At 49.3% G+C, this 14,549-nt stretch overlaps 1 protein-coding gene across 1 annotated transcript in view; it reads left to right on the forward strand.

Moving 5' to 3' along the window:
* The window catches only part of HEPACAM (hepatic and glial cell adhesion molecule), a 71,611-nt gene that overhangs the window by 53,689 nt on the left and 3,373 nt on the right, over positions 1-14,549 (forward strand). Inside the window, exons 4-5 of the mRNA XM_032767147.2 lie at positions 9,229-9,322; positions 12,159-12,232. Of these exons, the coding sequence (XP_032623038.1) occupies positions 9,229-9,322; positions 12,159-12,232 (168 nt within the window). The remainder of the gene's footprint in view (positions 1-9,228; positions 9,323-12,158; positions 12,233-14,549) is intronic.

The raw sequence follows: 14,549 nt of genomic DNA on the forward strand, positions 1-14,549 counted from the left end.
TACCACTGAATGGCCACTTCACCCTTCCCTCTGTGCAACCCCAATGCAAGGCACAAGTGTTATGGAGATCCTTCCCCTCTCCCAGTGCACGAGAAGTGAATGATACTGTCTCAGTACTAACGCTCACAAACACTTTCTGTGATCTTCTCTTGGGATAATATATGCTGCAGCTGAAGTTAGCCTATGAACTATGAAGTTAGCCTATGTAGTTAACACTGGTGGTTTAGTCCATGTCAAAAAACTCCTACATGTGATTTCTTTGAGAAGCCCTAGTGTCACTGTGCTTTGGAGCAGGGACTTGAAATTTGGCAGGACGGCAGCCTTGGGGTCAGGGAAATGACATTTGCTGTCCCCATATACATCTACCCAGATTTGGCACCTGAAAAATCACCACTTGCACATGCTCACTGGACATCTGTTAAGACAAGTAGTAAAATCTCAGAGCAGTCCATCACAGGGAGCAAGCTCCAGCCCAGGGCTGTGAGGCTGAGCTGGGCTCTTCCTGCAATTGCTCCTCCAAGTCAGTGGGGCACCAGGCACAGGAATTGAGAGCAGGGAGACTCTTGGGGGTGGGGAGGGGTAGCTCAGTAGTTTGAGCATTGGCCAGCTAAACCCAGGGTTGCGAGTTCAATCCTTTAGAAAGCCATTTGGGGAACTGGGGTAAAAATCTGGGGATTGGTCCTGGATTGAGCAGGGGGTTGGACTAGATGACCTTCTGAGGTCCCTTCCAACCCTGATATTCTATGATTCTGTCCTGTGCTTGCTGCTCGCCTGCAATGCCCAGCAGCATGGGGGGCGAGGGGCTGCAGGGAAGGCTGAATGCATAGGGCAAGGCCAGGCTGGGGACAGGGCAGAACAGGGGGCTGGGGACTGGTGGAAAGGGACAGAGACATTCAGTGTGTGGCCCTACCTCGCCTGCCACCACCATCCAAACCTGGCACTGACAGGGCAGGTCTGTGTCCGTGGGTGTCTTCGCTGCAGTATGTGAGCCTCACACACATTGGGGGCTTTGTTTGCACTGTCTGTCAGGCATCCTGCAGGCTCTGTCTTCTAGGGAATATTGTATCCCTGCTGGGGCACACTTCCTGCTGCATTCAGACCAGGGGCTAAGCTGCATTGCTGAGCACAGCCCTCACTTCACTGCTACTGAGCTCAAAAGTCTCCCTAAGTTAACAGAGCACTAAAATACTTGCAATTCCCACCCCAGTCTGTGATGCAAAACCCAAACGTCAGCCAGGCTGCTAAGGTCTCTGTCATGTTAACAACCCGACTGGTTCCAAGGAGTTAAATGTTGGTTCTATGCTGGAAATGACTGAGGGTGAGAAGGCAGGAATCTGTGTCCTCTTTGGCCTTTAAACTCTTCTCTGAAGTGAGGAAGAGTCCCTGATGTGCTGAACTTGGCCTCAGAGCTGCAGGGTAAACAGAGCTAAATTAGAGGCCTTTCTTTGCTTGTCGCAACTCCTTTCTTTTCTGTCCCTGTAGCCAGGATACAAAGCCCGATTGTACCTGTGTCAGAGAAACATAGCGTTCAAAGAGGGGGGCTCCTGCCTGGTCCTCTCTATGGGGGAGGGACCTGCACAGTTCGATCCCCCTGACCCCCTTGCCTGTGTCATGCTGTCTGGACTCTCCCATAACAAAGTGCCACAATTCTGTCCTGCCCAACCATCAGTGCCTTGTGTTAGCCTGGGGATGGGCCAGAGCCTATCCCACCTTTTGTAAGCACAGGCTCCAGTTATAAATGGAGTTTAATACCGGACCCATGCAGAATGTTTACAGGTGGACGTGAGGGTGCCAGGATTTTCTGGGTCTGATGCTCATGGCAGAAGTATCCTAGTCACTGAAATGCTGCTTTTCACAGCCAGGGCTTGAGGAAACCTTGCCAACTTTATAGCAGTGAGTGGGATGGGGACCACTTACTTTTGAAGAAATCAGGATGCTTAGGCAGATTCTTGGGGCCAGCCACCAGGTGCAATCTCAGAAGAGAGGGTAGTTTGGGTCTGGCTTCTCTTATTTGTCCCTTAGGGGGAAAGTCTCCTGTGGCGCCTAGAATGTCTTCCATATTCGTCAGGGCTTTCAGGCCAGGAATGTTACTCAATTCCAATCGAGGTCAGGGTAATTAAACATTCTACTGTCAATAGACTCTGTTCTAGTTGTTTATAACATTCTAATACACACACAATGTTCATTTAATGCATGGCTAGAATTTGTTGTCTTCACCTCCCACCAGCAAGTCCTTCCAGTCATTGATTACATTTGTTAGGAGAAAGAGTTCAGTCTTTTCGTGCTCAATGCTGATTTTCCTTAGTAAATATTTGCATCACACTAGCACCTAGAGGCCTTGATCAAGATCAGGCCCCCATGGGGCCAGAAGCTGCCCAGAAGCAGACTGAGAGACAGTCCTTGCCCCTAAGATCTTGCAGTCTGAATAGACTAAGCAAAGAGTGGGGCATTGGGAAGGGAAAGTGACTTGCCCACGGTCACCCAGCAGATCAATGGCAGAGCCAGGAACAGAATCCAGCTCTCCTGAGTCCCCATCTACTAAGCCCACTCACAGTCCATTTTTAGCCTGGTCATGGTTCACATTCAAGACTAGTTGAGGATGCTGATCGTCACTGGTCAGATGAGCCTTTCAGTTGATGCAATAACCTTGCTATAACCCCTGTGCTGCTCATTGGGCATCTCACCCACCAGGAGAGGAATCTTTTCCATTCATGATGTTAAAAATACAGCATTGCCAACCTCAAACATTCAGAAATCATGAGCTGGGCTCAAACAATCATGAGATTTAAAAAATATGTATTTTTGGCCTTCTGTAAGCTAGAAAGTAAGTTTGAGTGAGCTAAAAATGTACTCATTTAAAAATGAGAGCTGAGATTCTCATGTCATCACATGACTCCAGGACCTAGGGCTTTAAGAAGAACATCAAAACAGTGACCACTGTTCTCTTTTTTGCTCTCTTCACTTTCCTCTCTCTCAAACACCCCTCTTCACCCTATTTGACTCCCTGGCATAGCTTAGTGCTGCAGGACTGCCTGTTAGCTGGATCTTCCCAGATCTTGAAAGTTTTCAGGTCCCTATTGCAAATGTCCTTGAACATCAATCTAGGTTGGCCCAATAGCCTTGCAGCATCCACAAGTTCTCCGTATAGGAGATGCTTTGGAATGGGTCCATCCTCCATCTGATGCAGAAGACCAAGGCACCGGAAATGTCTGTATTTGAGATTAGTGATTAGACCTGGCAATTTTGCTTTACTTTGGTGTCAGGAACTCTGCTTTCCCACTTGATATTTAGAGCACAGTGTGGACAATGGATGTGGAAGGTTTTTAGTCTTCTTTATGCCCATTGTAGGAGGTCCAGTTCTCGCCACCATACAGCAGCATGCTCGAAACACACATTTGGTAAACTCATACCTTGGTGTTCAGTGTTAGTTTCCTGTTATCACACACACACACACACTCTTAGTCACTTGGCCAAATATAGGACCTGCCTTTCTATTGTGAGATTTAAACTCTTCATCTTGAGATAAATTCTGACATAGCTGATCCTAGAGAGCAGAACCTGTGCACAGCTTTGAGCATGGTGTTAGCTATTGAAACTTCTGGTGCAATCAACACACCTTGTGCCATATTCATTGTCTTCTTTAGACTGATGGTTAGTCCAAATGTATCACAAGCTAGCGAAAAGCTGTTACAAAGTTGCAGCAGCACCACTTCAGTGTGTGTGATGAGTCCTGCATTGTTGGCAAAAAGAAATTCTCTTATCAGCAGGTGCTGGAATATTGAAGATTTTTTTTCCATTTGAGCTTGTATGAAGAGGAGAAAGCATGACAGAGTTGCAAACAGTATAGATCGAGGCGTGTTGGGCCAAAGTATATCCCTGTTTGAAACCACAGCACAATTCCGATCTGTCAGATTGATCACCATAATACTAGACTATAGCCTTCATGCCACCATGGAAGAATTGAATCTGACTGAGGAGGATTAGGGGGCAACCAGTTCTCTCTAGCAGTTGAAAAAGGCCTGTTCTGCTAACCAGGTAAGATCCAGGAAGGCAACTTAGAGAGGTTTTCCTTGTTCTTGATGCTTTTCTTGCAGCTGTCTTAGTGTGAAGACCATGATGATAGTAGATCTACCAGCATGGAAGCTGCACTGACTGTGGATTTGTATTCACCCATGAAAGCTCATGCTCCAATAAGTTTGTTAGTCTATATGGTGCCACAGATCTCTTTGCTGCTTTTGTGGATACGTATGTTCAGCCAGAACTTATGGTTTGAGAATGACCTATGCAAATGCCTTGCCAGCAACAGTGAGGAGAGCAATCCCTCGGTAGTGGTAGCAATCACTGCAATCTCCTTTAGTTTTATACAATGTTACGATGTTGGCATCCTTCGTGTCTTGCGGTGCCCCTCCTTGCCTCTAGTAGCCAAGCAAGACATTGTGTGGAAGTTTCAGTACAACCTGCCCTTGTTTCAGTACTTCAGCTGGAATTCCATCTCTTTCTGCAGCCTTTCCTGCTGCTAGGAAGCTGATTACATGTACTACTCATTTTTAAATGGTTCTGTATCAAGTTGTTGGATGGTCTGAAGCTTGGGGATTGCATTTAGTGCTGCTTCAGAAACCGTGGTTTCACATTAATCAATTTTGTGATAGTGTTCAACCCATCACTACATCTGTTTGCATCCGTCAATGATGATGTCTCCATTAAGAGATTTTAATGAGGCAGAGTTTTTGGCTGATGTATCTGTTGCTTTCTTGATTGCATCATTACATACAAGCATCCATTGAGAATGGAGATCCAAGAGGTCTCTTCTCACACAGATCGAGCCAGTATGATTTAACACATTGTCTTGCTGTTCATTGCATTGTGCTTTGGCCACTCTGCAGTTAGCCCATGTCTCAGGAGAGGAGTTCATGTTATGGTGCAGATATGCTGTGCACTTTGGTTCAATAACTGGAAGCATTTCTTCGGAATATGCTGCAAAGCAATCTTTATCTTGTACAGTCTTTTTACCAAAAGCTAAGGTTGCAGCTATATGTATATTCATTCTGAGTGTATTCATGCTGCATCAGCATTCATGAGAAGTGCAACTGATGACATAGCTTCCAGGAGATTTGTAGTGAATTGGAGACATCTTCCTTGGTCTTTTGTGTTGTTGATGTTAATACGTGGGCAACAGTTTTGTTGGGTATGATGGAATTTCCATAGTGAAAGCCATATTTTGCTACACACCATTAAAACTATGAGTATGGAGAACATCCTGTAGAGGTTTTCTGCAGGTGACAATTAAATTCAATCAGTGTCAGCATCCGCATCTGGGGTGTCTCCACAAGACCGTCCTGCAAGACACTGCCTTGGAAGCAGGTGTCAGTCATGCTCAGTCCTTGGGGGTGCAGAGCTCCAGGCTTTGCTCATTGTTGTTCATTTTCCCCAATCCATGGTGACCAATGCATAGCAGTCACATCCTGTGGCTTGAGCTGACTCTTGTGTTGAAGTCTCCCAGTAGACAGAGTTGCTTGCCTGGTGATAGCTTGCTGATGGCATTGTCGAGTTGCTGATAGAACAAGTCCTTCCCTTCAGAGCTGGAAAGTGGTGGTGCAGATATACTAATGACGTTGGCAAAGCCTCCTTTGGTAGATATTCTGAGTGGTACAATTCATTCTGATGTTTCAATGGAACATTCAACCATGGCTACTACTGAGTTTCTGCCTGCAAAACCCACCCCATGTTCATGGTGGTGGTGTTTGCTTTTTCTGTGCCAGAAGAAAGTGTAATGCCTCTGGTGCAGAGAGCCTGTCAGTTAGTCTGATTTCAGAGAGATGGCTTCCATTGATGGCAGATTTCCTAGGGTCACTAGCCTCCTCTAGATCATTTAGCATATCAGAGCACATTGTCCTCACATTCCAACAAGCAAGTCTGAAGAGGGTGACCATTCTACCTGAACGTTCAGTGTGGATGCCTCAGCAGACAGAGGTGTGCCTTAGGATCAAAGTCCTCCTCTTGGCAGCACTGACTGCGCCCAGAGGCTTGGAAGACCAAAATGTTTGGAAGCCAGCACAGCTGCAGGAAACGCCAGAGGGCAAAGCTGAATTGCAGTGCCAACCACCTGCCACTTTCTCTGCAGTGGATTTAGTTCAGGGTTTTCTCCCTTAGCCTTTGCTCAATGAAGAATTAGCTGCAAAGCAGTAGCATCAAATGGAATTACTCCTTTACGGATATTAAAAGCAGCAAAGAATCCTGTGGCACCTTGTAGACTAACAGACGTTTTGGAGCATGAGCTTTTGTGGGTGAATATCCACTTCTTTGGATATTGTTTTTCATTCCAATTGGTATCGGGCTTATCTGCTACAAGACTGTGGTTATTGCAAAGACGTGCACCAATTATCACAATAAATGATCATCAATTATCAAGATAAAATTGTGAGAGTTGGCAACAGTGAAAGTCCCCCCTTGTGTGAGGGAGGGAAGGCGGAGGGGGCTAGGAGGGAAGTTCACCCTCTGTTACATTCATGGTAACACTTGAGAATTTGTGCCTAAACTTGATGCCCAAATTTTATAACACGTGCAGAGGAGTTGAGCAATCCATCCTCAGCTGAAATCAATATTTGCTGTAGGTACTAATGAAAATCAGGCCCTTGGCGCCTCCAAGTGGACATCCAGTTAGTGATCACTGAGATAGGCAGATAAGCAGATCCGTAACCTCTGTAGCAGAGCTGGGCAAATAACTGATTTTTCGGTTCACTGACAGTTCCAAAAAATAATTTTTTTAAAAGTGGTTTGACCCAAACCAAATCCAAAAACTTCAGAAGTTTTTGGTGAATTGGGAATGTCTGCTTTGGAGCCAAGGAAACTTTTCATTTGAACTAGTCACTGGGCCAGAAAGAGTGAAAGAATAAACGACTTTATGGTCTAGTGTTTAGGGCACTCACCTGGCAGGTGAGGTGCTTGACTGGCTGTTTAGTTATTTATAGAAAGTCGAACAGCTTCAACAGCCTGTGTGAGAGCCCCAGAGCCCAGCCGTTAGGGTACTCTCCTGGGAGGGCTGGACCCATGTTCCAATCCCTGCTCCACTGCAGATAAAGGGGGGACTTGGACGTGGGTCTCCCACATTCTCTATGTGTGCACTAACCATGGGGCTAAAAGTTGTCAAGTGGGAATTTCCTCCACTACTACTTGGTGAACAGCACCAAAGTCCCCTTGTGACTCTAGCCCAGGGGTGGGCAAACTTTTTGGCCCAAGGGCCACATCTGGGTGGGAAAATTGTATGCAGGGCCATGAATGTAGGGCTGGGGCAGGGGGTTGGGGTGTGCAGGAAGGGGCTCAGGGCCAGGGGTTGGGGTGCAAGAGGGGTACAGGGTGCAGCAGGGGGATCAGGACAGGGGGTTGGGGTGCGGAGTGCAGGAGGGGTTCAGGGTGCAGGCTCTGACCTGGCACCACTTATCTCGAGCGGCTCCAGGGTGGCAGCGGTGCACAGTGGGGTAAGGCAGGCTAGGGGCTTTTTAATGTGTCTCCTGTGTCTCTTTGCAGCACATGTTATTAAAACACTATTAACCAATCTAAACTATTAACCAGTCAGGGTACTTTCACTATGTTATTAGCCAACTGTTGTACAATCTCTTTATCGTGAAAGTACAACTTACAAATGGAAATTTTTTTTATATGTATAACTGCACTCAAAAACAAAACAATGTAAAACTTCAGAGCCTACAAGTCCACTCAGTCCTACTTCTTGTTCAGCCAGTTGCTAAGACAAACAAGTTTGTTTCCATTTACAGGAGACGATGCTGCCCACTTCTTATTTACAATGTCACTTGAAAGTGAGAACAGGCATTCACATAGCAGTTTTGTAGCTTATCTCCATGGGTCCTGCATTTCCTGGTGGATTTCGCTAGCCTCAGAGGCTCACTGTGACCCTCCACGTAGCCATTGTTTTTCTAGAGGCACGGGTCACAGCATGCTGAGCCATTTTCATCATAAGCCAGCAATGGAGGTGAGGAGAAGCTACCCTCCCTCGCACAGTCTCTGTTGTCTCCCAGTCTCAGTGATTAATTGGGGGTGTGTGTGCAAAAGTGGGAACCCGGGCCTGCCCTCTACTCCAGGCTCCAGCCCAGGGACCCTAATAGTTTCAGCTATGATAGGTGACTTTTTGAAAACAGGGACGCGTACCATTCCCTGGGCCACTTCCCCACAGCAGCCCCCACTTCCTCAATATCCTCTTCACCCTTACCTCAGGGCCTCCTTCCTTGTGCCAGATATGGTTTATACTGCTCGTTCTCTCCAACAGCACGGCTTCCCCCTGCAGCTCCTGACACACACACACACCTGACTAACGGGGAGGTTTGAAACTAGTTTCAGCCAGCCCCTGAGGGGCTTCAGGTGTCCCAATCAACCTAGATGTCCTCCCTGCCTTCTGGAAGGATCTTAATGGCCCCAGGTATCTTAATTGACCTGGAGCAGCTGCCATTTGCTTATCCTGGTAACAGGAATTTGTTTAGCCTGTGACTAATGTATCTGTCTCCCACTACTTTACTATCGCCATCCGGCCTTGCCCCGTCACAATATAGACTAAATTTTCCCGTCATACTGTTTATTACAAATAGTATTATAGTAAATGGCACAATGAATTCACATGATTGTGGCTCTTTTGGGTAATGTTGACACTAATTTGGCTCCTGAACCCCTGAGGTCTGAATCTCACTAACACAGACCCCACCCAACCCGGGCACTGAAGTTCCAGTGTGTCCAAGACCCAGGGCCAGCAAACATTCTCTGCTAGTCACTGGCATTCACTGCCTCTGCAGCATCCCTGCTGGGTATGGTGTTTGACAAACACCTGGGAAGTGATAAAACAGGGCACTTAACTGGGTCCCAGGGGGTCAGGCTGGAAGCTTGGAAGAGGAACAAATTGTCTCTTTCTGCTTCATTTCCCTCATGCTAGGGGCCCAGAGAGGCTGGTCCAGATCTCCTCCAGCTCTCCCCAGCTGTGTGTGTTGGAACTGAAAGAAACAGAGGATTGTGCTCATCTCCTGGGCTGTTTGGGTTCTCCTCCATCTGGGGCATCCCTGGCAAGGTTTCAGTGTGACCCCAAGCTGAGCATTGCTGAGGGCAGATTGATGCTGGGTTCCTCCTTGCACTCTCTGCAGAGAGCAGAATGGGCTTTGTAAAGGCTGAGGCAATGACACGGCAGCCGCAGCGGTGTGAGCGGTAATTCCTCTGCCTTCTCTCTCTTAGGAAGGAGCTCCCTCTACATAATCCTCTCCACTGGGGGCATTTTCCTCCTTGTCACCTTGGTGACGGTCTGTGCCTGCTGGAAACCCTCCAAAAAGTGAGCATTTTCACATAACTTGAAAAAAATATCTGTTACTCTACTCCCTGGCACCAGGCTCCTGGCTCCCAGCCCCATCCCCATCCCAGGGATCACACAGGGACACAGCACCCCCGATGGATCCCCCACAGCAGGCTTCCGGCTCCCAGCCCCATCCCAGGGATCACACAGGGACAGAGCACCCCCGATGGATCCTCGCACCAGGCTCCTGGCTCCCAGCCCCATCCCAGGGATCACACATGGACACAGCATCCCCGATGGATCCCCTGCACCAGGCTCCTGGCTCCCAGCCCCATCCCGGGGATTGCACAGGGACACTGCACCCCCGATGGATCCCCCGCACCAGGCTCCCAGCCTCAATGGGGGGATTGCAGAGGGACACAGCGCCCCCTGGCTGCTCCCCCTGCTCTGTCAGGCCTGTCTCTCTTCGACACACTAATATTTATCTGTATTTGTTTCCTTGTGGCCTAGTCTCTGTTTCCAATCTGTCCTCTCATGCTGCACATTCTCACCCATGCCAGCCCCGACAAGGGGAGTGGGGTGTAGGGTGACCAGATAGCAAGTGTGAAAAATCGGGACAGGGGTGGGGAGTAATAGGAGCCTACATAAGAAAAAGAGGCAAAAATCAGGACTGTCCCTATAAAATCAGGATATCTGGTCACCCTAGTGGGGTGGGGCTGGCTGAGAAGCTGGGAGCTCTCTGGGGACCATCTCCCAGCAAATGGTTCCATTGGTTTGCTGGGCTGTCTATGGAGCCCAGGGCCCAGCGGCCTTTTGTCTGCTACGGGGAATACAACCCCAGTAACATGTCCTTGGTGTCTTTATTCTCTCCCAGAAGGGGCTTCCCAGAGCCCTGGACACTTAAACTTGACAAACTCTGTAATCAGTCAAACCCACAATGAACTGCCCCCCAACCCCGGAATTAATGAATAACCCCCATAACCCCATACGCCCAGTGGGGCGGAGTCCCCATGGGGTGCAGAGAGGAGGGACTGTCACAGGGCTGGGCATGGCGTATGATTATTTGCCCTGGCTGCAGAACAGAATAGCCTGGCGACTGCCGTACTGAAGGGACCTCAAGCCCAGTGGAGATTGCCGAGGTGCCCAGGGCCGGTCCTTCCCCATCCCTTTCCCATCACTGGGGGCTGTGGTGAGGGAGGTGTGGGAGTGAGCTTTGCTGGCTTTAGTCCCATGGGGGGTTCCTATTTCAGGTGAAGGGCAATCTCTGCCCTCGCTGCACTGCCTCATAAGGACCAAGAGTCCAGCTCTGTCCACCCCCTTCCCAAAACCCATGAAGAAAGGCCTTGACTTGCTGGTAGCGCCCTCTCTGTGTTACAATCGGGCTGGGAATGGGAATGTCTGTGGCTATTTGCACTGCAGGGTTCGTGGGGAGCAAAATCTCTCTGGCAGATGGAGCCCACACCATAGAACAAAAGTAGCCAGGGGTGGGGGGGATAGCTCAGTGGTTTGAGCACTGGCTGCTAAGCCCAGGATTGTGAGTTCAATCCTTGAGGGGATCATTTAGGGAACTGGGGTAAAAATCTGTCTGGGGATTGGTCCTACTTAGAGCAGGGGGTTGGACTTGATGACCTCCTGAGGTCCCTTCCAACCCTGATATTCTATGATTGTACATGATACAAGGGAGGGGATGGCTTCCATGCAAAGGGTCAGGCTTTGGAACAAATCCCATTCTGTTGCATGAGATAATGTCAGCATTTAGGAAGAGCAGGAGGATTCCCTATCCCCAGAAATGTCACTGGAATATTAAAACCTGACTCCTGTTGGTTTCTCTTTGCCCATCACTGATTCCCCCAGGACCACAAACAGCCTGGCTTGCTTGTGTCCTGCAGTTCTGATGAGTTCCTCACATTTCCAGAAATAATGTGCATGAGTGTAATGCTGCTGCACAGCCAGCTGGCACTCCCCCTCACTGCCACCCCTGCCATAGTTCACTTGCAAATAGTCTCTTACAAAGTGGTGAGTTGGTTTTTTAAAAACCAGAAATGTTTAAAGTTGGAGAAGGCTAAATACCAGCTTATATCCACCTTGACAATAGGGCAGACTGGGCTAACTGCTTCTCATGCATCCCGAGCTATTCCTAGACATAAACCCCTGAAAAAAGACAAGCCATTCCCAGTGGAGGAGCCTGACCCAGCCCCAGCCCCCTCCCACAAACTAGTGCTGCCATAGAACCCAGGCTACAAGTCAGTTCCTTGTTTGCTCCAGGCAGTGGATTCTGACCTGATTCGTGTGGCACCATTTTGGTGTATATTGAACCCCTATTCCTTACCTGCCTTTTCCTTGGAGTCACTGCTGCAATGCTGTTCCCTTCTGTCCCCTCAGAGCTGGGATCGCCTCCCAATCCAATTCCCAAATCCTCTCAACTCTCTCACACTCATTCGCTCCCTGACTGTTTCCCCACGTTGCCCCATGCCAGCCTTTGTGCATTTCAAACCATCCTGCTGTCCCAGGAATTTGCTGGCCAGTATTGCAGTAGCTGAGGCGACAGGTCCTGGAGCAGGCAGGGTCCAGCAGCAGCATCTCCAAGACTCAGCTGCCACCCTCCTTTCGCTTTGCAGTCCTAGGATTTTTGTTCCCTTCTGCCACTGAACACATTCCTCAGGAGTGGCCTTGGGCTGTATATAAAGCTGGGAAAACCTCCCCAGCAGCGGTGCCTCAGTGCCATTGTGCTGCCTTGGAGCAGAAGAGCCGTGAGCATTGCAGGACAAGTAGCACACAAAGCACCTTCCCCTGGGACGAAAACATGGTTAGTAAAGGGCATCTGAGCACAAGTCTCCCAGCTTGTTCTTTACAAAACACCTTGTACATTTAACAGAGACAAACAGAAGCTGGACAAGCAAAGCTCCTCTGAATACGTGGATCAGAACGAAGAGCATTTAAAGCACGAAGGTAAATAACTGTCCCGAGATTCTGTCTACTCTGAACTCTCTGCAGGGCACAGATGGCTGGAGCCTCACAGGGCTTGTTGCCAATCCTGCCAACATGGCTTTTGTGGCTATTTGCAGCCAGTTAACACAACACCTCTGCAGGCAAAGAAAACAGTCAAAGAGGAGTTTTCCTGTTTATACACACTGGGGAGCTGGGAAAACAGCTGGTAACAGCTTGTTGTCAGGGCTCCTTAGTGACCCTTTTATGCAATGACTCTTACGACCTGCAAACCCTTGCCATTGGGCACAGTTGTCACCGGGGGACTCCTCAGGCTGGGTAGCACAGGGGCCACTAGTAAACGCTAGCTATGTCAAAGTCATGTACAATGACTAGGGAGGTGGTGGAATCTCCTTCCTTAGAGGGTTTTAAGGTCAGGCTTGACAAAGCCCTGGCTGGAATGATTTAGTTGGGGATTGGTCCTGCTTTGAGCAGAGAATTGGACTAGATGACCTCCTGAGGTCCCTTCCAACCCTAATATTTTATGAAATAACAACAGGCTAAATTTTGTCCTGGCTTCCTGTATAACAAAGAGCTCTGTCCTGAGCAATTATTTCCCAGAGATGCATTAGCCGGAAAGTCAGTCTGAAGATGTTTAATCATGTCGTTATCCTGAATAATCAATGTGTGCGTTAAATGTCCCTGCCTGTGCTCAGGGTGCTGTGCACCATCCCAGAGCCAGGATTAATGGACTTCAGGCCTAACCAAACCCACGCTTTTCACATTGAGACAAACCAGCAGGAAGAGACAAGCGTTAACAAACACAGCACTGGTGGCTCCTGCCCACATGTGCATACACAATTTCCCTTGTGATGTTTTGCATGCTCTTTCAGTTGTGCATTCTTCCAGCTGTTACTCCCGAGCTCCCAGCATGGGGACGGTCAGGCATGTAACCACTCCTCTGCGGCATCTGTTCAACGGAAGCCCTGCTTCACATGGAGGTGGGAAGTCTGTGGCTGTGACTCATGCACTGAAGGCTTTGGAGCACTATGCTTTTGCAAAAAACTGTTTTCAGATTTCTCTGCTTTCTAGATCCTGAGTCCCATCATTTATTCTGGCTTCTGCTTAAGACCCTGTTCCTTCACTGGGGCTCTGTATGCATGCATGAAACCAGAGGCCAGATGGGATCCTAAAGCAAGTGTTGTGTCACTCAGCCTGTTTGGGGTGGGGGAGGGTACAAAGGGGCTTGTATAAGAACATAAGACTGGCCATATTGGATGAGTCCAAAGATCCATCTAGCCCAGTATCCCGTCTTCCAACAATGGCCAATGCCAGGTGCCCCAGAGAGAATGAACAGAGCAGGTAATCATCAAGTGATCCATTCCCTGCAGGGCTGGCTCTAGGCACCAGCATACTAAGCATGTGCTTGAGGCGGCACTTTCCACGAGGCGGCACTCCGGCTCCTTTTTTTTTTTTTTTTTCCGCTTGGGGAACAAAAAGTTGGGAGCCGGCCCTGAGCGGAGGTGAGCTGCGGTGGAGGGGGATGTGGGGAGGGCCACAGGAGGTAACCGTGGGGGAGCAGAGGAACCGCTCACCCCTCAGCTCACCTCCTCTCCACTGCCACCTGCTCCCCTGAGCGCGTCGCCGCTCCACTTCTCCCCCCTCCCTCCCAGGCTTGCCACGCAAATCAGCTGTTTTGTGGAAAGCCTAGGAGGGAGGGGAGAGAAGCAGAGTGGTGGCGGCACCCTCAGGGGAGCAGGTGGAGCAGAGGTGAGCTGTGGGGAGGGCCACAGAAGGTAACCCTAGGGGGGGCAGAGGAACCGCTCTCCCCTCCAGCTCACCTCTGCCTCCTCCCCCGAGCACACCGCTGCTCCGCTTCTCCACCCTCCCTCCCAGGAAAGCCTGGGAAGGAGGGATAGGAGGGGAAATGCGGCACACTCTGGGGAGGAGGCAGGGCCGGGGACTTGGGGAAGGGGTTGGAATGGGGCAGGGAAGGGGCGGAGTTGAGGCAGGGCCTGGGGGGGCGGGGAAAATTTTTTTGCTTGGGGTGCAAAAACACTTGGAGCTGGCCCTGATTACCTCTCTCCCATTCCCAGCTTCTGGCAAACAGAGGCTAGGGACACCATCCTGCCCATCCTGGCTAATAGCCATTGATGGACCTATCCTCCATAAACCCCTGGCTCCTGTTTGATTTTTCACAGACCATGAATCTGAGCAAAAAAGTCCTGTTTCCCTTTCCTGCATCTGACCAATTTCTCATATGGAGCCCAGGAGAGGAGGGGTCCTATATGCCGTAGGCCACCCTTACAGCTGCTGGCTCTTTCTTTCTAAACTTTAGTAG

The sequence above is a fragment of the Chelonoidis abingdonii genome, chromosome 18 (assembly GCF_003597395.2).
Source record: "Chelonoidis abingdonii isolate Lonesome George chromosome 18, CheloAbing_2.0, whole genome shotgun sequence".
NCBI lineage: Eukaryota > Metazoa > Chordata > Testudines > Testudinidae > Chelonoidis > Chelonoidis abingdonii.